The sequence below is a fragment of the Anguilla rostrata genome, chromosome 1 (assembly GCF_018555375.3).
Source record: "Anguilla rostrata isolate EN2019 chromosome 1, ASM1855537v3, whole genome shotgun sequence".
Classification (NCBI taxonomy): Eukaryota; Metazoa; Chordata; class Actinopteri; order Anguilliformes; family Anguillidae; genus Anguilla; species Anguilla rostrata.
The window spans coordinates 22,125,992-22,152,976 of NC_057933.1; the positions used below are offsets into that span (position 1 = coordinate 22,125,992).

Here is a 26,985-nt window from a genome sequence, read left to right on the forward strand (position 1 = left end):
TTTGGACACCGTGTGAACACAGCCTGCTTTCCAGCACTGTGCTCATATGAATATGCAGCATACGGCCAGCGTATTAAAGGTCTGAGAAACCCCTCTTCTCTGCTCCAGATGGAACCCAGTGTGTCCCCTGCTGACAAAGGAACGCATTACCGCTTGTCTAAATGTTTTCTTATCTTTCAATTGAAACATTTCTTTGAAATGTTTGGGGACTGGATGTGAAAGGGAGTCGCCTCTCCTTGTTTTGGGCGGAAATGCCTGCAATCATGTCTGTGGTTGAAAAAGAATGACCTGAATTTCCATATCCGGGGCTTGGCAGCATTGCGCAGATGTCCTCGGGGCTTCCCACCAAGCCTCTCTCTCTCTCTCTCTCTCGCGCGCGCGCGCGTTCAGACATTACACCAGTTCGTCAAGCGGCGTCAACCGATATTTGACCGTTGGACTAAAACTTCAGGGCCGCGCCCGCGCGGGCGGGCAGATGGCACCGGGCTCTGCCCGCGAAACGCGAAACGCGGTGGCAGGGCAGGGCCGGTGCCAGCTTGCCCGTAGGAGACGGCCCAGTTTGTAAGTAGGTTAGGTTGGTAAGCGCCGCTCTCTGCAGGCTCCCTGGCATCGGCTAACCCCCCCCCCACCGCAAGCTGGAGCTCCGCCCCTCTGCAGAAACCCCATCCAGCTTAGCTTGCCTTGCCCGAGCCCGTAGCCCAGCTTCGCAGGGGTACAGCAGGGGAAAAGTGACCAGTTGGAGCCACCTCCAATTGGAAATCAGATCTAATCAAAAGATGGGTTTCTCGTCGCGCTGGAAGACATTTTGACCGAATAGACGGCGAGCGAATGCTGATGAGCTCCAGAACGTTTCAGGAATTCGCCGCTGGTGACAGCAGTGATAAATTTAGAACTCGGAGGGGTGCTGCTGTTGACGAATTACAGCGATTTAAGTGTTTCTGTTCCTCGTAGGTTTAAAATCGCAGTTCCGCTATATTTCAGCTCTGCCAGTGAAAGCACGAGAGCGTTTTATTGTGTTGATAATCTGCAAAATATTTCTCCGCCATTGTTATTTTTCGACGCGGCCTTTGCTGCCAGAAAAACTTTTCCCCTTCGCAGCTGAAATCAAGAACTGTCAGCATCAAGGCAATTACTCCCTCTTTGTTAGCGCTTGTCGTGTTGTGTGTGTAAACGTGTTCATTTCTCTCTCTCTCTCTCTCCTCCTCTCCCCTCCTCCCCCCCCCCCCCCCCTTTCATATTCCAGGGCTGACAACAGAGGGCTTATATCGCGTGAGTGGGAACAAAACGGATCAAGACAACATTCAGAAGCAGTTTGATCAAGGTAACCGGCACGCGCGCCGCTAGCCCGCTGACCCTAGCGCCGTGCCGCGCGGCACGTTCGCATCAGCAGGAAGCGCACGAGCAGCGCTTCACATTTCCCCAATTCTAAGAATACATTGTTAATATAGCACAGTATGTATTTTCTGCTGAGGGTAGCAGAATGGCGGTGGACTAAGTCATTGTTTCTCAACCCTGGTCCTGGGGACCCACTGCCCTGCATGTTTTGCATGTTTGCATGTTTTAGATGTTCCCCTGCTCCAACACACCTGATTCAAATGAATGGGTCGTTATCAGGCTTCTGCACAGCTTGATGACGACCCGTTCATTTGAATCAGGTGTGTTGGAGCAGGGAAACATCTAAAACATGCAGGGCAGTGGGTACCCAGCACCAGGGTTGAGAAACACTGGACTGAGTATCAGGTGGGTTAGTGCTGTAAAACCTCTGGCATGGGTTCTTGACCTGCATACCTCCAGTAAATGTCCACCTCCGTAAATGTATTGGGTATAAAATGTCATACTGGGCAAGTCACCCTAAATAGAGGCATAGGGAATGTAAATTAAGTAGTAAGCCCCTGTTATAATTAAGGTAATGTGATAATATATAAATGCCTTTCCGAGGTAATTTAATAAATGTAACCACTTCCACGGCAGTGATCCATATCGCAGTCCCACACCTTTGCAATTACCCCGCTACCTGCCCTTCATCCTGGGCACTGCAGACTAAATTAAGCCCTTCATCATCATTATAGATATTTATTTCCTCGCTGACCCTGCATCCAGGTTTTAACATTATTCATAAATCTTATGTTGTGCACATTGCACAGTTGCACAGATGCGATTTAGGCTCTGTTTCCTGCTGAGCGGTACATTATTAATGGTCCTCTTAGATTCTGCTGCCTTTTCATCTGTTTCAGTGTTTTGCCTTAAATGCATGAGGCAAAAAAGACAAAATAAGTAATGACAATAAAAGGCGTTTGGTTTAGAACAGATTTGTGCAAACACAGTTAATGCTGTGTATTAATCCAAAACCACTTATCAGCTGGACAATACTGTGATGAATAGGACTCGGACAGCCTTATGAATGGATTAACGATGGCTGCTGTGGTTGCCGTTGTGCATTTTAAAATAACTCATCTCTCTTCTATCATTGGAAGTTATTTTCACACCCACTTTGCATTTGTATAAATTTCCAGATCGGTGGCAGATCGCACAAATTATCTGACACAGTAGCTGCCGTGTGGATTTATTTATTTATTCTCCATTTTTGTTGGGCATGGTATTCTTGAGCCCGACTGGTTGAAAACCTCAGTCTTCCCGCAGCGGGACTTCAAACCGCCCACAATTAGCAAGTCCGCTCCCAGGTATGCTAGCGTCGGGGTTTTCCTTCGATTCGTTTCGTTCGGAACCCGGAGTTGAATCCGCCTTCTTACCGTGACCCCGCGTGCGACGCTTCCTCGGGGAGGCGCGCCGATAGATTTTCGTTCCCTCCCGTGGCCCGATCCGAGTAGTTTATTTATTTTATTTTTTTCCTCTGTCCGTTTTCATCGCTCCTTCAAACGGAATGGCGGTCGGGGCGAGGCGGCAAGCCGCGCGCGGCGCCGGGGCGGAGACTCTTCCACCGCGCGGCCGCGCCGCTCGCTCCGGGACACGCCGTTCGCCCGGCGGAGCCTCCGCGGGCGGCGATCTGCCTGCTGGCCCGGAACCGTTAGCCCTTATCCTGCTCCTCTGCCTCCCCTCCCCTCTTCCCCCTCGTCCGCAGTGCTTGTATTTTCCCTGAATAAAGTTCATTTTTCTCCTCAAAAAGTCCGTCTCCGCGCTCCGCTGGAGATATCTTCTCTGACAGCTGTCAGTTCACCTTAGGCCGCCCCCCTGCACTCGCCGGCTCCTCACCCCCCTCCCCCTCTCTCTCCCTCTCGCGTTTCCCTCCGCAGACCACAGCATGGATCTGATCGTCATGGACGTGGCGGTCAACGCCGTGGCGGGCGCTCTCAAGGCCTTCTTCGCCGACCTCCCCGACCCCCTCATCCCCTACAGCCTGAACCCGGAGCTAGTGGAGGCAGCAAGTGAGTACCGGCGCTCCACCGGGGGGAGGGGGGGGAGCGGTTGGGCGGGGAAGTGGGATGACTGACAGCCGGCCGTTTGGTCACTTCCTGTTTTGGTCCACTCTTTGGGGTGAAAGGGCAGTGGGGAAAAAGGCACTTCAAGGAGGGATACAGATGGAGAGGAGAGCAGTAGAGTGTTAACTATACTAAATATACATTTAAATATACATTTATGGCGGTTATTTTACATTTATTTACTACATTACTAAGTATAAAGTTCCTAGTAATAGACAGAAAAAAGAAAATGGCTACAGCTATATCTGCACAAGCAAAGCAAGCCGCACTTTTTGACTTGTGTCTTCAGGCAGTCCAGTAAATGTCTTGTCAAGGGTCTTTACTGACAAGGGTCACTCATGCTTTCGACCGCTCTGTTCTTCTCCAGTTTCACTGCTTTCCATTGGCATACTAGGAATAAGTGATTTTAGCTGCTGATTGAGCATTTTTGAGTTTTTTCTTAATGAAGGAGCTTTTAAGTGTGGCATCTTTTCCAAAAGCAGCCTTTTTAAATGCCGTTTTAGATGATTGTGTCTCGAGTCGCAGTGCTTTTTCACACTTCACATGAATCCATTTGAATTTTAACGAGGTAATCAGGTTACGTGAAGTGATTGTGACTAAAATAGGAACACGAAAACAATTCGTTTTACCCACTGTAAATAGAATCTTTTTTTCTAGTGTACAGGTAGCGCTATCAAATCAAAGAAATCCAACTGCAAATGAGTGATCTTAAATGGTCGTTAATTCTGCAAAGCGACTGAAAACTCGTTCTGTGGATAAAGGGCATATAAACGCTTGTGTTCTGCCTCGTCTATTTACAGCATGATTGCCACCACTGGCTGACTTTTTTTGTTGCTTTTAAGTTCACCTTAGCAGACCGTTGCAGCACCGTCAGTCAAGCAGTGGCTGGAAGATCAGTTTCTCACTAGTCCTTCCCTCTCAAGGTTCTGCCAGGCAGCTGGCACTGGGGTCTGCAGCCGCAGCCATGGCGAGCTGTCAGGCCTGCTGGTATTTGCTTTTACCTTGTAATCAGCAAACCAATTCAGACTAGGAGAAACCAGGGAGCCAAGTTAACTGTGTAATAAACTGCTTTAATTGACCAATTATGTTCCTTGAAACAACAAAAACCAGCAGAGCCTGTCGCTCTCCAGGATTGGGCGTTACAGAATCCTGCGCCAATGGAATCGCACGGCTGCCATTGAAGCAGCGGTTTACTGTTCTACCTGTGTCAATAGCAGTGAGACGAAACCCCTCCTCTTCTTCCACTGGAGGACTCTATCTGTACACCCTTCTCTCTGCTCCTATAGAAGGGGTATAGACAGCGTGTCTCCCTACAAACCTTCCCAAGGTGCATTCACAGCTCTCCTGCACCCAGTTCACCTCGACGGTCTCACCGCCCTCTAAATCCCCTACAAGTCTTATCACAGAGAGGTCTGTGGGAGGAGGTCTAATCCCGTCCCAAGGTCTTTTTTTCCCCCCCTCCTCTTTCTCCTTGAAGCTCAGGTAATTTGCATGATGTTGCCGCATTCCTGGCCAGGCTTCTGTAATCCCAGTGCTCTTATCATTCGACGCTGGTCGCTCTCGAAATTGACCGCCCTCTTAAAGGGGGTGATTAATGTCTGAACAGCGAAAAAGGCTGGGAGCCGTTCTCACCCCTCGGCCCCCAGACCACCGAATGCAGCCTTTACAGGGTCCGGGGGGAAGGTGGAGGTGAAGGACCCTTGTGTCCCCTATGCTGCAAACTAGCAATGGTGAAAAAGGCATTGTAGCTCACTGCAAACTAATGTAGCAATCGTTTAAATGGCGTTGTTGCTCATTGTGAGAAACAACTAAGTGAAGGCAAAGTTGCTGGCCCTCACAGTTGTCTGTGGCTAATTTTTTTGCAAACAGGTAATTCACAATTCTGGTCCCATTTGTATTGGCTACTCTCAGGATAAATAAAAGACAAATATTTGATGTTTTGATGGAGAGTAGACAAAACAACAGTGCTGCAAGAGCGACTTGTTTCAAATGTTTGCGCTTGTGTGATATTTTATTGGTCTCCATCGGGCCGTGATTGGTCGGATGCGTCCGCCTCATCGACCATAACGGCGCAAGTTCAAAGAATGTCACGGCTGTGATGAACACTGCGGCCTCTTCTTCTCCCCCGTTACCGAAGGGCTGTTGTGCACCGCAGTGCATTCTGAGTGAGAGGGCTTCGGTGCGTCAGTACAGTCTCTCTTACACCTGTCCATCTGGAACGTTCTGTATCTTTAAAGGTCGAAAGAGCTTGAAAGGGCGGTTAGAAAAAAAAAAAAGCGTAAATCGATTAATCTTCAGTCCGGCGGCGTCGGTGTGGTGCTCCTTGATCTCTTCAAAGCCCGCCGCTTAAATGTGTCTATTGTGTTTCTGATGCATCGTTGGCAACATCACAGAGCCTCGGTACTCAGTGGCTGTCTGGGCCCATACCCCATCCCCCCCCCCCTTCCTTTTTTATTTTTATTTTTTTTAAACTTTTTTTTTATACGGATGAGCGACTAAATGCTGCCTTTGTTCTTTGTGTGCAGAAATTGTGGACCACATAGAGCGACTGCAAGTGCTGAAGGAAATCGTGCTGAAGTTCCCCGCGGTGAACTACGAAGTTTTCAAATATGTCATTACTCATCTTAACAGGTAAGCGTTTTGTAGGAGTCGCCGTTGCTTCCATACCTTGGCGTTAGCCAATGGGGAGCTGTCAAGCGTTTCATTGGTAAACGTGGCGTGTGATCTCACGGTCCCTGATCGCCATGATCCAGCGGACAAACTGCAGCGCGAAGGGTGGCGATAATGGTTTTTAAAATCGCCTGTAATAATGCATACTTCATAAGCCATATTTTGGCAATAAGTATTTGGACATTTCTCCAATCAGTGCTTTGATACAGAAAGGCAAGGGCTGCAAGACTTAACGTTTTCTTTCATAAGCTTGTGCAATTCAGCTTCTGTAAATGAATGCCTGAGATTTCTTCCGAATAAACCACAAATTTGGGAGGACATTTTTATCGGCTGTATGCAATTACTCCTTGTGCCTTTATGTCATTAATTGAAGAATCGCATCCACTCCTATGAAATTGACCCTTTGAAATTCCCCTCAATGTAAATGATTGCAGATACAGTGCAATTTGCCAATAAAAACATAACCACACAGTTAAGGCAGCTGTTGACAGCACCTCCGTACCAGATCTGTTAATGATCATGGCGATGACCTCAATTTCTAAGTTCTCGGAATTGTGCATGCATGTTTTTTTTAAATTTATTTTAAAAACGACAAAGTACAGGTGCTTTTGGACTTGTGAAATCACCCAGCTGGATAATATCCTGGGTTATTTGAGTCATGGATTTGCCTCACTGAGTTTGTGGCTCAAAGCACTACAGATTCAATATTGGGACACTCTTTCATGTGAATGTAATTACAAAATAAGAAAATCACCCCGTCATTACAGCCAGGTGACATCATTGCATATTGTAGACAGGTGACATCACCTGCCCTGTGTGTACACATATATATACACACACACACTCATATTTTGCCAGGGCAGGTGATGTCACCCGTCTGAAATATGCAATGATGTCACCTGTATATAGATTTGTGTATATATAGAGGGCCCATTGTAATGCTAATGGGCCAATTCTGATTGGCCTTGTGTGAAGGATAATTTAGAACCTGCAGGCATACAGTACATCCAGATCACTCATGAATGTCTGACAACCAAGTTGCGTTTTCATTTCAAGAGAGGAAATTAATGGAAACTCTGTCCCATCCATTAACACGCAATACCTGTTTATGTCATTTTCTGCCTGGAGCACGCAGCGACATAACTGGCCACCCTATTTCCTGTCTGAGAACATATCCCCATCATACAAAACTGAGCCTAATGGAGTGCTCAAATGCATATTATGTAGATTGTTGTCAGAAGCACTTGTTAAAAGACAGCTTAAACAGACTAGGTGGCTAGCTAACTGTAATTGTTTTTGTTTTTATTATTTTCTAATACGGACAGCTCCCGTTCCTGGTTCTGCAAATATAAGCTGGCTATTTGGCTCGTTTCTCTCATAGTTTTAAGGTTGTCGACAACTGCTAACTAACCAGTTGGCCTCCTGCTATAACAAAAACACCATCAGGCTGGAGTTGATCCATCATTGCAGTAGGAGGCACTATCTGATAGATTAAGCCCTTGTTGCAGGTATAGGTTTTAAGAAATGTTGGCAGAAATCTTGAGTCTTGACAGAGTTTTTTGGCAGACTTACAAAAAAAAAGTTTCTGCTTGGTTTTCTCAGAAAGTAAGGAATTTAATCAGTTTTTTAATGCTTTGACTTCAGATACTTAAGAGTTTGCCAGAAATAAAAAGTGTACTTTTAATTGTTTGGTTGAATTTCAGGACTCAGCCTTACTAAGTATTTGGCATTTTTCCCCTCTATAAATGAATGTGCTTCGTTTGTTCCACTGACATACTCGGTCAGTGTAGCCCTGCAATGATTATGTGTCCAGAGACCTATGCAAACTTTTCAACTCAAAGGAACTGTTGTGTGGTTCAGGTGAAAATTTCCCTAAATGAAACTAAACATTTCCATGTACCCTTTTTTATCTTCACCTACTGTTGTAGTCGTCCCATATTTCTAAATTTGCATTCCTCTTCGAACATCTGCTCGTTTGTTCAGAGGGGTAAAGACTTTTTGGCAACGGTTCGGGAATTTATGTATTTATTATTTTGGGTGCCTTTGTTTTTGTAAGACTAGCACATAGCTGCTGAAGGAGAGGTAAGTGACTGCCTTTGAAGGGGAGGGAGTGCTTTTTGTTGGGCTCTGAAGGGAGAATCCTGTGAAAGGGCAATGCAGACCCCCCCGCCCCCCCACACACCCCCCACGTCGAGCTGTTGGAGCCGCACACCGTTACCTGCCTGCTTGCCGCCAAGCACAGTGTCAGGTTGACCGTGTGCAGGATTTCACCAGTTCTCTCAGTCACTGACTGCAGCAAAGACGAAGCTGTTCTAGAGCTTTAACCGGGAGGGAAATTTAAAAGCGGAAACGTCTCGCGGATCCGGAAACCCGAATCCTAGCCCACTAGCAAAATTTGACACACATTAAGCTGAGCAGGAAACGGTAATTTAACGCCAGCAAGCGGATCTCTGGCTTAGTGCCATTGTAAGAGTGTCTGCTCCGCCCTGAAGAGAAAGTTTATCCTCAGCACTGAAGTCCCACTATAAAGGCTCAACCGTTACCTGCTTGGTATGCAGCAACAGAGGTCGGTTCAGATTAACCGAAGGGCTCAGGTAACACTGAAGTTGCGCCAATTCACATTTAAAATCCGTGTGTACAGTATTTCTTAAAATCAGTTTCTGTTTTCACAATTTAAGAAGTGCTTCAAAGCTGAACTGCACAGTGTTTTACTATCTCCTGAAGAAATCAAGGAGAAAAATTTAGGCACAAATTTCATTCATTGGCACAGTTTTTGCATTTTTATTTTTTTAAAGATACAAATGGTAAACAGATACAGTCCATGTCACAAAGCTGTTTGTTATGTTTGCCAGTCATCTTGCTGGCTTTAGTCACTACTTAGCCTGTTATATCTGCGTGTCTTTGCCAGTTTTTAACATCTCAGTGATTTGAGCTGCCGGCCGTTCACAACTGCTCGCTGGAGTTGTCCTTGATATGTTGTCCTAGCGAATGATATTTTCCCAAGAACTGGTTGGCCGTTATCAGACTTTACACAAAAAGGCTTTTCTTCAAGAACGCTGTCAGTGCATTTGGATAGACTGAGTGTACTCAATCTATCTCATTAGTCTAAAAGGAGAATAATACTGCTGATAAAAGGACCTGAGGGGGCACTAATGTTTAAAGCAGGTACCTCAGCAAGGATGCCACGGACAGAGAGTTCCATTACGGTTGATGGTGTCTTCCACAACACCCCCTGGTGTCGTCGCACTTCGTTTTCCTTGCCACAGAATTGCACGCTTTGCTTCGATTTCTGATGGTTGTCTTGCCGAGTTTTACCGCACTAGGGAAGGAACCCATACAGTGCTGAGGGAAGAATCTCTGACCCCCCCCCCCACCCCCCGAAATCGATCGCTAGCATGGGCATGCGCAGGTGCACGTCCATTGTGTGGAAAACGTGGCTATCGAGCTAATTGTGGCGGGATGACTTCATGAGCTGTCGGACCGTAGAGATCACTCGAGACCCAATTCCCTACAATCCTGTCAGCCGAGGTATCGATTGAGCTGTGGGACTTTTCTCACACGTTGGATGCACAATGTATCCAATCAGCAAAGCCGACCTCAATGACACCAGAGGGGAGGCGGGCATGTAAGGGTTGGATAAACCAGGAGGAATCAAAATGAGGATGACAGCTGAGACAATTTCAAAACACGATGATACTAAAATGAATTCATTCAACAAACTGTTTGGAAAAGGCTCATTTATAGACAGAAGTTTAGATTCCCCTGGTTACTGTATGACATCTTTCCAATATGAAAACTGCCATAACATGAGCACTGGCCAATAATAAATCAAATAAAAATGAACCAGCTCATCAATGGCATTGTTTCAGAATTCACCCACATGAAATGCAATGCTAACAGGCAACAGATTGTGGGCCGCAATGTTACAGTTGCAGTATATGAGGAGAATTGGAACGCTTCGGAAATCGTGAATATTGGGTATTCAGGAACTAGAAAAATTGATTAATGCTTCTAAAAATCTATCTCATATGGAGGGAGAGAGTTAATAAACTGTACTTGGGTAAAAATGGGCTCTTTGCAAGGTAGTCGGTCTCCATTATAAATATGCATTAACATTAAATGAGGGTGTTGGATAATCCAGTAGATTGCTTATTCTTGAGGCGGTTATGCAAGAATTTACTGTTCGTTATGAACACAAAAATAACAATAATAATTCTTATATGGAGGCAACTAGCCCAAAGGAACTGCAATGGGACAAAAGTAGAGTTTGATATAATATTGTGCAGCCAGTTGAGCAATATAATAAAGCTTTATTATACCTCATGGCCTTTGTGCACACAAACACCAAACTCATAGCACAATTAAAATACCTTATCAATCGTTGCAGTTCTGCGGTGCAATGAATTGTGAAAAGAATGGACGAGAAATAAAAGACAGGAAAAATATCTGGCTACAGTAACGATCCATTTAAATGTGCTGCAACTGTGAAAGTTCAAAAATAAACCTGCTTTGCATTTCTTAGTCGTATTCACAAGGTTCATTTTCACCCTTTCTCATATATTACCATTGCAAGTGGAAAGACTTAGTTACTACATTATGTCATTTATAAAGTTTTAGTAGGCACAGAAACATGCAAATTATTAGACATATTCAAATTTTTAGATCTCACAGTTTAGAATATCTCACCTAATGTTTTCTCACCTGACCTAATCCATGATTCATTTCGTATATAGGTATCTGACTTGCTGCCATTAATTCTTAAGATGATTCTGTGACTATGGTTTTTGAAGGGTGCAGTTTTGTAGGAGCTATTGACAATATTACAAACGCAGTTTAGGCTTAAGCTCTAATAATTTAGCTAGGGTCAGGGAAGATCATGGGAGTAAATTCGGCCAGGCTGGATAGTGGGCAAATTATCATGCATTTGAACCCCAGATTAACACCCGGTGCCGCCAAGGGTAATAATCCCAACAAGCTAATCCCAGGTAGGGGCAAACCAGTGCCGTGGGTTGTATTTAAACTGGTGACCCAGGGAGACTGGGGGCCTCGCCAAAGCCGTCTGGTTTATTGCATTGTATTTCAAATTTCTAATAGTGCTCTCCCATGGCAAAAAAAATTCCCCTATCTGAGCAGGCAAGACTCGTAGACAGATTCAGTGTCTCTGGCCCAAGAGTTTTCCCGACAGTCGATTCTGGGGAATCTCGCCATCAGTCAACACCTCAGCCCTATTGATCCATGGGCTCAACTGCTTAAACTGATTAATGCCTTTTGACCTTGGCAAATCAATGATTGGCTAATGACAAAAAATATGGAAATGGCGTCTGCCCACTCGAACACATCTTTAAGCCTCAAAACTCCCTGTGCTCTTATCAAAAGTTTCCTCATCTAAACATTAGACCTTTCGGTTGTTGAATTAGAAAAAATGTGAAAAAAGTGATTCAATGAAATGTAATGATGAGAACAGGAAAAAAGAACATTTTCCATTGTTCATGTTTGGCTTATTTTAAATTTGCAGTTAATTCATGGGGCCATTTTGTGGTTTTCACTCGGTAATAAAACATTGCGTTGAGGGCTGAGATTGTGAGGATCGAGATCGCGGGTGTGGGTATCAGCGAATGAAAACGCGCCGGGTTCGAGAGGCGGGCCGAGCCCTGGGCCAGGAGGAAGGAGGTAAAGCCCCGCCCGTTGCCATTAGTAACGCGGCGTCTGCCCTCTCTCTCCCCAGGGTGAGCCAGCACAGCAAGACCACGCTGATGACGGCGGACAACCTGTCCATCTGCTTCTGGCCCACGCTGATGCGGCCCGACTTCGAGAACAAGGACACGCTCTCCACCACCAAGCTCAACCAGTCGGTCATCGAGTCCTTCATCCAGCAGTGCCACTACTTCTTCCACGGCGGGGAGATCGCCGAGCCGTCGAGCGCCGAGGGGACGCCGCCCCCGCACGCCCACAGCATGGTGGAGTCGCTCGTCCCCCTCCAGCTGCCCCCGCCCCTCCAGCCCCAGCAGATCCAGCACCAACTGCAGCCTGACCCGCTAGTGTAGTGGCCCCTACCCCCCACCCCCCCCCACCGCCAACACGCGCGCGCACACACACACACTTGCCCTCAAAACCGGTCCCAGCGTGTGAGATCGAGAAAGGAGAGCGCCCCCTAGCTGTGGATGACTCACGGAGCTTTGACAAAAACTAAAGAAAAAAAAAATCAAAAAAGAACTTGCTTTTGAAATCCAGCAACCCATTCTTTTTTTCTCCTTTTCAGTCAGTCCGTATCCATGGCAGCATAATCCCAGCATCATTTGTCTCTCCTTTGATGGCGTGCTGCTGAACTCTTGTGCATTTGTGAGTCTGGGGGGGACGGGACTAATGCAGGCACGGGGAGGGGGGGGGGGATCCTCGCTCATGCCCCCACTTGGCTACTGCATGCCTCCTTGACGACGTTGCAGGAACTGTCGGGAACTGCCCTCGTACCCAGCCCCCCCTCCCCCTCCCGATTCCTGCAAAGCCAAGGAAAATCATTTCTACAACTTTTTTGTTTTGCGTTTATAAGCGACAATGGTCATATTTTCATGTGAACGGTGTACATGACATTACACTTAAAACCCCGTTTTAATGGCTGTTCCTGCGACATTTCCGTGTGCTTGCTTTTTTTTATCATTTGCCAGTGGACTTTTTTTTTTTTGTGAATATTATTTTTGTCGGAGAAAGCGAGAGGCTCCCGATGGACTGGTGCGTGGTGTGTGAGTGTGGGGTGCGTGCGTGCGTGTGTATTCGTGTGTGTATTATCCTCTCCCTGGCTCCGAACGCTTTGCACTGTTTGGGGCGGGACTATGGGTGGGGAAAAAAGGACGCCAAGTGCACCTGACCAGGCCAAACACTCACCACCCTCTCTTAGCGGATCAGAAACCTGTGGAACTGCTGAACTTCTGAACGGAGCGTCCCATTGGATCCTGCGCGGCACATCTCTGTGGACACCAAGCACTGCTGCAAAGCATTCTGGGTTTTCCTGTTCCTTTTTCTCTTTTTTTTTTCTTTCTTTCTTCTTAATCAAAAACGTCTTAGTGCTACTCGCTTTCATACAATAGGAGATATTTGTATAGTTCCTTTTGTTTGTCAAGCTAAATTTGCATGTCTTTTGCCTCTTAAAAATTACAAACGAAGAAAAAAAAAATTTGAACTTGTACACACAAGCTTAACCATTTTCATTCAAAATTATTTTCTTAACATGGTTAAGGGGAACATTAAATGGGGATGGGGGGAGGGGTTTTCAAATTATATTTTCATTTTTTCATGCAGAGTGTCAAGCCTTTTAATAGTTAACCATAATCATTTGGTCGATGCTATTTTTTAACCAAATCAGGATAATTCCAAAACACTCCCAACTATTTTGGTTCCATGTCTAATAGTATGTTTCCCTGAATAGAGAAAAGTCATATAAATATATAGATATATATATATAAATATATATATATATATAAAAATGATTGCTAATATAGCAATAAATACTATGGGGTACTCAACTTGGCCTTTTGGCTTTGTATAATCTTGTAAAACATATAATCAGATTTCTTTATGTGGTATGACGTACTAAATTTGAGTTAGATTAATTGACTGTGTACTTAATTTGCTATCTATAAATGAAAAAAAAAAGATTCATAGCTTGTTTTAGATGGTACAGAATTTTGTTGCTGTAAAAGATGCTGCTTAGAAAGTGTTAAAGATAGAACTGTGTTAGTCATGTCGGAACGATGGGTTAGAGATTTGGTTGGAAACAGGTTTGTGGATCATACAGATGTAATGTTTTAAAAGGCTTTGCAAGACCACGGTTATTCCATTTCTCCACTGAAACGCTCAAAACTTGGGGGAGGGAACGGCAATTGGGGGAGGGGCGAGTCTGCAGCTGCTAGGATACCTTTTGTGTAGTTTAAAAAAAAGGAAAAAATAAGAAAAAAGCAACCCTATTTGTCCATAAGATCTGCCTCATATAAGCTGGTGTACAAACTCTTAAGATTTTAACATCATCTGCTATGTATAATAGTAAATAAATGATTTTGAGAAATTAATCTTAAGAGTTTGGTTTACTCCATATTTTTTCCTGAAATAAAATTCTCATTTTTTTCACCCTTGTGTCTAAATGGTGTTAAACAATGGGCTGGCGGGTGCGCCGAGGTCACAAGGTCAAACACAGGAAACGTGAGGCTGATTTACTGATCATAAAGATTTGGTGAAAATGGAAAATACTCGCACCTGGTTTTCAGCTCTCCCTTCAGAAGGGGGGGGGGCTGCTGCTTCCTGGGATTCTGCTGCTTTAAGACACTGAACTCATTCTGCCTAAATTAGCTTTGTGCGGTAAGTGGCATGCATATTTCACTAGTTATGTGAAGACCATTTCTTCTGAGTGGAGAGCAGTTCCATTAAGATGCACAGATCTACAGAAGCTCTATGTACATAAAATGTATGTGCCACATTTTAGACGGCAGCAAAATGATGAGGCAAGAGGGGCTGCCTGAACTGTGCCATCATGTACGCCATTTTTGTGTTTTACAAAGCTTGGGCTACCCTGTTCAATTTCATCTCAGAGGATTTGATCGAACTTGCATAAAATTAAGCCGCTTCAGTGAGCCCCAAATGAACCACTGTATCCTTTATACTATACATTTTTCTTTCCATCTGACTGCTGATGCCTGCTTCCTGCAGCAGTACTCAACATTGGTTAACACTCATATTTTGTAGAAGAGAAAAAAAAAAGCTGTAGGCACAATGTGCCATCTAGTGGTGATATGGTGGTGACCAGTCAGTTTCTAAATATACAGCATATTTGAATTTTTGGTTCTATCTTGTTTTCAAAGGTAGAGAAGATGACGCCACAAATACAGTGGTGCTTTTCGTTAAACCCTTCTGCAGTGACATGTTTTTATTAACACAAGCCTGAAAATGACACTCAAAATAAAAATGGTTACTTTTCTTGAACCCTTTTGACTATGGGCATAATCCTGGTCTCTTCTGATACACTACATGGCCAAAAGGATACCTTGCTTCCAACATCTCATCCAAAACCATGGGCATAAATATGTAGTTGATCCACCCTTTAATGCTATAACTGCCTTCGCTCTTCTGGGAAGGTTTTACACTAGATGTTGGAGCATTGCTGCAGGAATTTGCTTCCATTCAGCCAGAAGACCATTAGTGAGGTCAGGCACTGATTGGGGGATTAGGCCTTGCAGTTGGCTTTCCAACTGATCCCAAAGATGTTGGACGGGGTTGAGGTCAGGGCTCTGTGCAGGCCAGTCAAGTTCTTCCACACCGTTCACAACAAAACAATTTCTATATGGACCTCGCTGTGCGCCTGGGGAAACTGTCATGCTGAAACAGGAAAGGGCCTTCTCCAAACTGTTGGGGAAGCACAGAATTGTCTAGATGATTGTATGTTATAGCATTAAGATTTGTTTCACTGGAACTAAGGGGCCTAGCATAAACCATGTAAAACAGCCCCATACTAAGGGGTGTCCAGATACTTTTGGTCACAGTGTAGGCAACCTGTGGGAGTTTGTTTTCAAAGAGTCGGGATTACTCTATAACTGAAAGAAGGTCACAGAAGCTCAAACACAGAGGAAAGTTGTTTTTTTTTCTCACCTAAAATATTCTCCTTTTGAGTGGATACAGATGCTTGTGGGTGTGCCTGGTGGATTTAGAAACACAATGGAGCCACAGCCACAAAGCTGGACAAATTCTGGTTCAAGTTTGATGACAAAACCCCAAAAGAATAAGCATTCTGCATTGTTTTTTGTCTAGGCAGGTTTCCAGAAAGGCCATTTGGAAACTCCAAAAGAATACTTGGTAACCAAATGATATTATGGGTCTTTAGAGGTGTAAAAGGCTACATATAGTATACTAGATGCCTGTCATCTAACCTAACCCCCCCTCCCCTTCCCACCTCAGGCAGGATCAGGTCTGGAAGATCGTAGAAAACAAGTACATTAGCTATCCAGTTTACTAATCCATTGATTGAGGTCCATTGATTTACGTTTTTTAAAATACCCCACACCCCCATCAACATGTAAAACATCCTACAATTTCACGTCACATTTATTATTCAAAATCAGGCCTACTCCTGTAGGAATGTATTTAGATGCTCACCAATGTTAAATGTGATCAATCCTTCACTGAACATGCCCCCTGCTGTGGAGTTAAAGCTGGTTTCACTGTCAGACGAGTAATTTCTTTCAAGGTGACTCCATCTTGACTCCTGTCGAGTCTTCCGTTTAGACTTTTACAGAAATTTAAATTTTTTTGGCTTGAAGTCGCAAGAACTTTTTTGCTGGTGCGCAACGTTTTCACCGTGGGTACTGAAAAGGTACTGAAAAAGCCAAACAAACGTAATCGTTACAAACGTAATTTAATTGGCTAAATGCTTCTCAGTCACAATGATAGCTTATAATGCTACAACAACTGAACGATACTGTCCAGGTCGAGTGCTTTGCAGATACAGAGGGACTGACTGTACAGAAGGACTGCATGGCCAGTAGGCATACTCGTCAGAGAAGCTTGAAGCTGGCCTCATCTTGTTTCAGAGCGTCCATACATACCGGAGATAATGACATTCCTATGTTGGATACACAATACTTTCGGCGTGTATGCAACGGCGGAACGGACAACAATGATAATTCCTCGGGTGAATTGCTAAGAAAACAATGGACATTCTGTCGATTTTTCTCCGAGTTAGCACGTTTCTTGGACCAAAATGACTATGAATTTTGATCGGTGGCCTCTTGCCGCGGTAATAATATCGGCTTCACCGTAATTCGTGTCTGTGGATTTCCAAAACGCATGGAAGGTAAGGACCCCAAGCTTGTTTTGCCATTCCACTTGTTACAAAATAAGTAACCGTTGTAGCTAAAACATTTGCATCGAAGAATAATTCACGTGGGCTGGATAGCACCATATATTTTCAACGGTATTTTAAACAGGACACTGGGGAAACCCCTACTCCTTGCAATGAGTGTCATGGGGTTTAATGACCACAGTGAGTCAGGACCTCGAATTAACATCTCGTCCGAAAGACAGTGCCCCCATTACTGAATTGAGGATTATTTGCTCTGAGGGAAGGTCAACCCCTACTGGCCCACCAACTCCACTTCCAGCAGCAACTTTGTTTCCCCAGGTGGTCTCCCATCCAAGTAGCCTACTAACCAAAGCCACACTTGCTTCACTTTAGCCATTCAGCAGGAACATGGTGGCACAGCTGGTGGGAATAGCTGGAACTCACAGTAGCAAACATAATATCATTGAGGGTAGTGTAAATCAGTTTAGCAAAAATTGGGAATTTTGACTTTCCATTTATCATGACTTTTCATTGTTGTCCAGTCCACTGTAACTGTTTTTGTAGGTGTTGACAGACAGAAGAGTTACAGCCTCACCAAAAAGCCATTAGGAGTATAGTGCTGAAATTGGAACAAATTAATCTTATTTCCCAGGATCGCAGCGAATACTTTGTACTTCTGGGAGAATGATGTGCAGACTGTTGCAGTAGGATTTCAGATTGCTCAGCTGCTTTATCTTATCAGATGGACAAGCGTAAGTAAATTTTTTATGGAATGAATATATCTACTCTGAAGGTGCAGTTATTATTTATAGTTTTAGGTCTGCATACGGTATGGTTCATCACTAATCATAAATGCAATTTAGAGTTTCAAGAGCTGTCCTAGTTTAACTCACACTCACCTAGCCCACCTTCCCTTCCCTTAAGTGGCTTTTGTCGCTTGTCAGGCCGCCATTGTAAATACGAATTTGTTCTTAATGACTTGCCTGGTGAAATAAAGGTGAAATAAATAAATAAAACACTTGAAAATCAAGGCACGGAATGCAAGATGTACATACAAAGTGTGGCCTGTGTACTTGGAATATGCACCTTTATAACCTCTTGTTATTGCAAGACATTTTATGTTTTGAAAGTTAACCCCAGTTTAATTGTGATGTCAACTTGAAATCAGGTCCTGCTCAGGGTAGCCTGCCTTAAATCTATATTGGGGAATAATTTAATTTGCTTCTAGGAAATTGGAAACATGCTCTACAGCCCTGTTACTCAAATCATGGCCCTCAAGGTCCAAGAACTGCTGGTTTTCCATGCTCCCTTTACCTGGGAGTCAGGTGTGCATACGGTCTGGCCAATCAGTAGCTCTAATTGTTTAGTTAATTACCTAGGAGAACAAAACCAGGACTGGATTTGGATTTGAGGTCCAGATTTGAGTATCCATGCTCCATAGCAGTGGTAACCAACCCTGTTCATGGAGATGGACCATCCTGTAGGTTTTCACTCTAACCATAACAAAGCACATCTCATGCAATAGCTAGAGACCTTGTAGAGCTGCTAATTAGTAGAGTCAGGTGTGCCAAATTAGGTGCACCTGACTCTACTAAATATAAATGAAAACCTGTATGATGGTAGATCCCCAGGGATAGGATTAGTTACCACAGATGTAGAACCTTTCCAACATAATGTAATAAATGAGTGACATCTAGTGGGTTAAAATAGTAGTGCAATCCTATATTCATTATGATAAAATCTGTTTTCTACTGTTTTTGTTGAGCTGTGCACATTTATGGTTGTATTGAGAATCTGCAAGAATTTATTGATCATGCTTAAATTTTTGCAGTGGAAATTGCATTTAAAATGGAATGCAAGCTTAAGAAATTTCAGTGTTGTACCACTGTTATTTGTAAAGTGTTATTTGAAAAGTAACTGAGCAGTTAGCAAACAGGTACTTTACTGGCTAACCATGAACTTCAGTTTGCACCGAGACAGTCAGTGTATCTAGTGCTAAGCTTGATAGTGACTAATTACAGTCATTTCAAATGGTCAGCACCATATAAAACATGATTTCACTGATCTATATCTGTCTCAATTCTTATCCACAGGTTAGCCCACAAATTCTTTCTTTCCATTCAAATACAACGTAACAAAATGTAGAAAAGGCAAGATTTTTAGCTCAGGGTTTCATTCCATACTAGTCCCTGGTTCTTTCGGTGTTACTGACTAAATGATTATTGACACATTATCAACATGTAGTAAAGACTAACATCAAAACAGTAATGCATTTTTCTTGTTCCTATGAAAGAAATTTGTGTAATAAATGGCAGTCTTAGTGGGCCTTAGAAACACAAAATAACAGAACTAGGGTAACAAATATCAATCACTTCTCAGGAGTCAGTTAATAAATGGCAAGTCACAGTGATAAGAAGTGTGCGCGCACACGCACACGCACACACAAGCAAACAAAATCTGATGTTTTAGCACCAGGTCTTACCTAGTTATCAGTTAAATCTGGTGGACTGCAGCAACATATCAGCATATGTTTAAATCCCTTTCCTGAGAATACAATCTTGTCTATACTATCATTGTTTACACAGAAGAAAGAGAACCACGCACCAAGAGATGCTCATTTTCAGAGAAGCTCTTCCCATCTCCTCCTCCTGCAGCGCTGCCTCCAGCATTCAGTCTCCACCTACCTTCTAAGCCCCTCCCACCTGGGGTCCGCCAACCCCTCATGGGAAGGGAGGGGGGGACCTCAGTGCCGGGACCAATCAGGCGGCAGCACGACCGCTCCATCACGTTTTGGTTTCCACGGCAACAGGGCTCCTCTCCTGCAAGGCGCAGCAGCATCATCAGCAGCAGCCATCCATCCCCTGGACTGATGCAGGCGAGAGCCGCCCTGCAGTGTCACAGCAGGCACCTCCCTCTTCCTCGAACCCTCCACAGAAACGCAGAGGCACGGCCAGGAAGGAGAATGGCGTAGAGCAGGGACATGGTAAGCACAGAGCCCCTTTCTTTTCCTCTCCCCTCTTTATCGCTCCTTCTGCTTTTTTTTCACCTCTGCCTTTCTGTACGAGGGAGCGGGGGAGGGCGCACCTCCAGTCCTCCGTCTCTCTCTCTCTCTCTCTCTCTCTCTCTCGCGGGAGGTTTTTTCTCTGGGGCGGCCGACGGCGCCGCGAATGCTAATAAAGGCGCTGCGGCGTCCGCTTTGTTAGGGGGGCCCGCGGAGCCCGGGGGGCGGCTGCCGCATTAGCCAGCGGCTAGCCTACGCGGGAGGCCCGGGGACGGAGCCCGCGGCCGGCCGGCCCGGCGGGGTGGGGAGGGGAGGGGAGGGGAGGGAGGGGAGGGGGAGCGGCCCTGCCTGTGGATGTTATTGTCAAACGCAGGAGCCTCATCACTTTCACAAGCGTGGCCTGTTGGCGCACGCGTGTCTTAATTGTGACCTGTGTACATATCTGCGTGTTTGGTTGGCTGCCTGCGCCTGCGTGCGTACGGGCAAGGGTGTGTGTCGATGATGCTAATAGCAACCCCGTCACGTCTGTTCCTCCTGTGTTGCTTCAGGGAGATTACCCCACCCCAGTGGATGGTGAGATAGGGTGAGTCGTGGGGGGGGTTGGGAGTAGGAGGGGGGGGAGGGAGTGGTGTGCTGTGGTCAGGGTCGTTGTTCAGTCGCCTCGGGGCTGGGCTGCGTGGTCCCGACGAGACGGGTGGTGTCATGCCGTCGAGGTTCCACATGGCATGGCATTTGACTTCAATCCAAAGCCGGGTGCAGGTCTGCCTCTCTCAGTCGGTGCTGTGTTTGGTCGTGTCCTCACTAGTCTAGGAAACACGGCTCAGGACAGAGCAGTGTAGGCATCTGTGGCTCTCTGGACTGCAGCTTATTCCTCATTACGTGTGGCATGTTTCTCCTATTGCTTCTGACAGCTGTGGTGTGTATTCGTAATTCCTGGCCTGCGAACAGGGACCTTGTCGGTGTTTGTGTGTGTTACCTGGTCCCAGCTTGGCGTACGACGGGTACGACGTGCGGGTTGTGAATGTGACTGGGCGTGTTGCGTCCGGGGCGTAGGAAACGTGACGAGGCACTCAGATCGAGACCTCTGCCGTCACAGCCTGTTTGTCCCTGGACTGAGACTGCCACCTCCCTTCTGTGGTGTCTGGGCGTGTATGCCAGCGGCTCTCTGTTTGCGTGTAAGCGTACCTGTGCCTTTGTGTGCATCTGTGTGGCCTTCTGTGTGTGTTTCGGCTCCTTTGAGCGTGTGCGTGCGTGTGTCAGTTTGCATGTGGGTGTTTGTGTGGGCATATGGGCGGATGTGTATGTGTGTGTGAGTGTGAATGGCTGTCAGAGGTGCCTCCCATGGGAAGCTGTCTATATCGGCTGCCTCCTGTCTTTTGGGGGCGAGGGGTTCCCTTTGCCAATATCAAAGTCCCAGTGACACCCGCCCCCCCACCCCAATTCCCAGTAGCTATCCCCTGTCCTCACCCCTCCCACAACATGCAAAACAGCTCAGGCACAGATGGGGACGACAAAGCTGGGGAAACCCAGGACAGGCTTTGCAAGTACAGGGGTGGGCCTTCTGTGGCTCCCTTTGTGTGTAATAAGAATGCCTGTTCTTCATGTAAAGAAGGCTGGCTGATGAATATGATGTGTTTGTGTGCATAATACCGGAATCGGGCTTCAGAAAACTCACAGCAGTGTGGCTGCGCCTTTTTAAAAAACCTAATCAGTGGAAATATTAGCACTTTCTAGTACATGTATAAGCTGTATCAAAATCAGGATCTTCTACTGTCTACTACTGCTAATGGAATAAATACACACACAAACACACACATTGGATTTGCCAATTTGGTGGCACATGCTGGAGAGAAGCTTTTCAAAATGCCATTCATGATACTTCAGTTTAGAATCACAGAGTATCACCAAATCAGTTCAGCAGATTTTATGACTCAGAAGGTGAAAGTGGAGTTGTCCTCTGAACTCTTATTATGTTGAATAATTTAAGGGACAAAAAGACAATAAAGTCGTCTGTGACCCATCCCCTGTCTCTCTGCTTCCTGCTTCTGATAGCAAGTTCTTGATGAGTAGATTGAGTTTGGTTTGGATTCAAGGACAAAGGACAGGACTCACTGTGCCTCGGTTTGAATGGGTAGATTCAGAGGGGATCTCATGGAATGTACTGGAAAGAAGGGCAGTGCTGGGAGTTGGCAGCGCCGTCACTGTGACTCCGAGGATGGTGGGTGTGGGAGGCATTACGGTCAGGCTGCTTCGGGCCGTGAGAGGGAGGGAGGGGGAGAGGGAGAGGGGAGGAACGAGGAGCTGCCGCCTAATAGGGAATGTGCTTTTCTGTGGGAAATTTTCAGAGCTATTTAAATAGGAAGGTTCAGCGAGCAGAGGTCTCTCCGTGGTGGAGGACGTGAGAGGAGCTACATTGCAGCACTTCTAAAATGGCTCCCTGTTTCGGTTTGACATCCGTTCCGCCCCATGAATAATTGAGAAGGTCCTGACGGTGAGAAAGCAGGCTTGGCCTGATAAACACGGGTCTCTCCCCTGTGTGTGTGTGTGTGTGTGTGTGTGTGTGTGTGTGTGTGTGAATGTGTATGTGTGTGTGTGTGTGTGTGTGAGAGAGAGAGAGAGAGAGAGAGAGTATACTTCACATGACATACTGTGTATGTCAGGGCTGGGTACCATCAGTTTGCATGCTGTGACTGGAATGCAGACATCTGCCTCTCTGTCTTACATCCTGCCCTAGCCTGCGCCCAGAATCGCAACAAGACCAGCATTGAAATGCTAGAGGTGGTGGCTGCTGGAGTCTGCTGGGAATCACATATGAGATGCTCGAAATGCACTCTTAAGAACCCACTGTGAAAATCCCCTTAGCTATGCTGCTGCAGATAGCACTAAACTATAAGGTTCTCTCATCCTGCCAAGTACCAAAATGCATTCTAGAACATTCAAGTCATAGCGCATGGACATATTTACACATCAAATGCAAAAGAAAGCTGTGAACAGTTGCTGTGTCATATTATTACAGCGATTGAACAGTCTTAGTTGTCATGCCTTTCGAAGTCCAAGTTTGGAATTTAGTCATTAAAATAGCATTAGTGCTGATGCTTGCTAATAAACAGAAAACATACAGCATCATTCAAGTGTTCCACAGACAAAAGAACCAATTCCAGCTTGAAGGCCCACATACTGTTTCCAATAAAAACATGTTCACAAAAAAGAAAACATTTAATTCTTTGAAAGGCATTTTTTATTGTAAGAATGTAAACAATATGCAGAGATTTACTCTGTTTTTTGACTCAGTTGGCTTCTGTTTTGGAGAGAGTGGTTTGGGACACAGGAAAGATATAAAACAGTGCAGTGATCGTTGTGTCTCACTGAGAACTTGCCACGGTAGGCCGAATTTGTGACTCGCTGATGTCATGCTGTTGACATCCTTCTGGAACTATGTTTTGCACTGTAACAGACTCTACTCAAGCACATGCAGCCAGGTCTAGAACAAGAGACACTGTTTCAACACAGAACGGAAATATTGTTTTCCAGAGTGCTGGTGTGTTGGGTCAGCAGGCCAAAACGATGGAATAAAAGGAAATGCGATGCAGTATTTACATAAAGTGGAAAGGGGACGTGCTATCCTTGTTTTTTGTTAAAGATGTCTTAAATTTTCATGACATTATTGTAATAGCATAATGATAACTGAATTCAGGTGGGCCTACATGTACTAAATGACAAGTTTGACCGATGTTGACGAGCATTATAAGGAGGATAGAAACTTGCAAATTGTACATTGCAGCTGTTTTGTATCCATTTTCAATGGGACATAAATATGAGGAAAAGCATGTTTCCTAAATTTGCGTCTTTAGTGAGGGAAGAAGGGTGCACTGGTCTATGGATAGAGGAACGATTGTGTTCATATTAAAATAATTGCTGCCAGTTATATATTTTAACGATTTCATAATTCATTGTAAGCTTTTGTTGAAACTGGATTATAGTGATCTTTATTCATAGTCGTAGGTGATCATACGAGGTACTAATCTATAATCTGCAAGGCAGAAATTACCCTATGAAAACCATCTCTCACAGAACTGCACACATATTCTGTGAGAGATGGGCCTAACAGCCATACCTCTCCCCCACATCTCCCTGCCATTTAATCTCTGATTTGCCCGCTGCAAAGTCACAGCTCTGGAGAGATCTGCTTTTACAGGCTGGGGGAGGTCGGAGGCGGGGTTACTGGGTGGGGACTGGGGACTGCGAGGACAGAACAATGCTGAGGGGTTGCGTCTCCGTCACCATGAGTCATCCTGTGCCATTGCCCATCTGAATCTAACCCTTTCTATCAACCCTTACTTTATTGAGGTTCCGTACGCCACACAATGTACCTTTTCTCATGGCCGCCTAAACACACAGAAACAGGGAAGTTCTGTAAAAGGTACAGTAAATGAGAACGATCTAACATTTTCCGATAGTAAACTCAGTGCGTTGGACTGAAAGGCATCATGAATTGGATCTCACACTTCTCGACATTCATGTGATGAGGCAGAACTTATGGCACAAGAAATGATTGTGAATAATGGTGAGTCATCATATAGCAGTTACTTCTTTCTACATTTTGTTTCTACAGCTGTTATACAATTAATTTGTTAATAATAATATTTATTATTATATAATATTAATATATTAATCGAGGTGGTATTGTTATAGCCTGAAAGTCAGCTCAGCATATTGACCAAAAGCTTTTATCTTGTTATCTTTACTATCCTTAAGTTTCCTGAAAATGCCTTGTAATACGTGTCATGACCTGACACTGTGTTCACTGTGGGGGTCCTGGTCAGCGTAACGCGTCTCACAAAGTTCCTGTAAATTTCAGGCAACGTTATTAACCGGCATCCATGCCTCAGCAAAACTGAGCAAAATAATTGGCTGGCTGGAATGCTGCCCCTCCCACTGCTATTCAGAACTGTGTGGTGCTTAAAACTACAGCCAGAGGCATTTCAGCCATACTTACATTTCATTTTCACGCACCGTCGCTGATTTACTGTACGCTCCATTGTACAAACGCATCCTGTGGGCTGGGCGGTGTTCATGCCCACTTGGTGATGGACTTGGCCATATAATCCGTCTTGGTACTCAAACAATGAATTATTCACCAGGACAGGAGCAGCCCCCTCCCGGCATTGCGTACAATGCTCACTTTGTTTCCCCACAGAATCAGCGCTGTTCGTGATGTCATCATTGCATTATGCCTCGAGTTTAAATAAGCATTGATTTTCACCGGTCCCATGACGATTACGTTACGCCGGGGTCGTTAAGCGAGCTCCTCGTCATCGACATAGCGAGCAGCGTGTCTTAGACTGACGTTTGCTGGGAAACGGCTAATATCACTTTAACGCGAAGCGATAACGGTTCTTGTGAATCATTATTCAACCGGACAATGCTTGTAAATGTAGTCACTGGGCTGTCTATAAACAATTCCCTGTAAATGAGATTTTAATCCATATCTAAGCTTTGTACTTCAGCACTGTACTTTATATAGGGGGTTTAATTTTTTACTAAGGTTCTCATATGTTTTGCATGGTTTTACGAATGCAAATAAGCTATATACATTGTATTTGAATTGACCAAGATGACAATCAGAAGGCTGGATAAAAAGGGCACAGTGAGTAATTAAAAATTATTACTCATGGAAAACTGTTCATCAGAATAATTTATTTGCATTAGTATGCTAATATGTAAGTATAGTTTCGTGGGGAAACAGTGTGACATTTTGACTGCAACATTGCTTCTAACCGCAAGGTAGCCACTGTGATTGACAAGCTTGTAATCATTAGGTTGTAGGTTTGCATCCCACATGGAGGAATTTTGTATTTAAACTGAAAAACTTTGGTAACCATGAAGCTGGATAAATTCTTACGGTACTTCATAAGTGAAGAGATTCACCCGGGATTCAGGCATATTCAGAACAAATAATTCATTCCAGCTTTACAAACAAGTTCATGACCTTAGCCTTAAACAGACAGAAATTAATTCATTAATTCATTATATTAATGTAAATACAGACATGAAAGTCCTGTTCCTGATTGTGCACACAGAAGGAAAACAATAGACTTCACCGTTAGCAACAATATAGAAACTATATAGTGAGCCATGCATACATTTTAAGCCTAAATATTGCAGAGTCATACAAAAGCTGGGAGTCTCTGAGAGAGCAGATCAGGCTTGTCCTGAAAGGCCCAAGTCTCAGAAAGGTCAGAGAAGTCCTGATGTAATCAGATTTCCACTGAGCCATGTTTAAGAATAACATAAAATAGAGCCGAAGTCACCCCAATGACTTCAGGTGCAGGAGGCGTGGCCATCGTTAGTGAGACTTCCCTAAGATTAATGCTAGCCATTGAGGAGCAGCAGGAGACTGGAGAGATTCAGGATTGCAGAGGAAAGGGAGGAGCTCTGAGCGAAAGGAAACGTGTCTGGGCATGTCTCTTTCCTCTTCACAGACACCCGACCTCACTGGCCTTTTACTGCCAAGCCTGTGCTGCACCATGACACAGACAAAAAGAAGAATACATATTTGCACTTGGAACTCAGTACAATTATAGACCACTATGTACAAATGTACAGTGTACACAGTGAAAGATAAGCAATGTCCTGACCAGTTCAGCTTCCAGTCTGATGATAATTCAATTTTCTTATTTGCAGATAACCAGTGTTTTGCTACTGTAGGTTGCCTGAAGACAGGCTTGTAGTGAAAGGTGCATTCATGGATATAATTGCTCTGAAGCAGTTTATTTCCTCATCCTATTATCTAGCTCCAGTGACACAACTTAAGAGATCAGAGTGCTATGTCTGGTGGCTCAGCTTTAAGGATTTTGTTTGCATTTAGTGGTAGGGCTCTGGGGAAGCTCTTATTTGGAGCGAGGCTAATTCTGGTTGGGACTGTGGCACTACGTAATACCATAGACTTGTTTTCTTTGTGTAGAGCGGAGAGGAAAGAGCTGGCTGTAAGGAAGATGAGGTCACCTGTCATTTTCCAGCCTGGGATTGGTCAATTGTGACTGGGGGTTACAGGAGGG

General features: G+C 44.8%; 2 protein-coding genes across 4 annotated transcripts in view; both read left to right on the forward strand.

The window, feature by feature from the left end:
- arhgap5 (Rho GTPase activating protein 5) overlaps nucleotides 1-14,225 on the forward strand; it is a 64,841-nt gene extending 50,616 nt beyond the window's left edge. The window contains exons 4-7 of the mRNA XM_064330025.1: nucleotides 1,244-1,321; nucleotides 3,252-3,383; nucleotides 5,963-6,068; nucleotides 11,833-14,225. Coding sequence (XP_064186095.1) covers nucleotides 1,244-1,321; nucleotides 3,252-3,383; nucleotides 5,963-6,068; nucleotides 11,833-12,151 — 635 coding nt within the window. The 3' untranslated portion in view covers nucleotides 12,152-14,225. The remainder of the gene's footprint in view (nucleotides 1-1,243; nucleotides 1,322-3,251; nucleotides 3,384-5,962; nucleotides 6,069-11,832) is intronic.
- Nucleotides 14,226-16,456: 2,231 nt separating this feature from the next.
- The window catches only part of akap6 (A kinase (PRKA) anchor protein 6), a 169,539-nt gene continuing 159,010 nt past the window's right edge, over nucleotides 16,457-26,985 (forward strand). The window contains exons 1-2 of one of the 3 annotated variants that reach the window (XM_064329976.1): nucleotides 16,457-16,938; nucleotides 19,581-19,909. The gene's annotated coding sequence lies outside the window, so the exon portion shown is untranslated. Of the gene's footprint in view, nucleotides 16,939-19,523; nucleotides 19,910-24,205; nucleotides 24,492-26,985 lie in introns of those variants that run through there. The other 2 variants (XM_064329984.1, XM_064330007.1) reach the window with 2 other exon arrangements.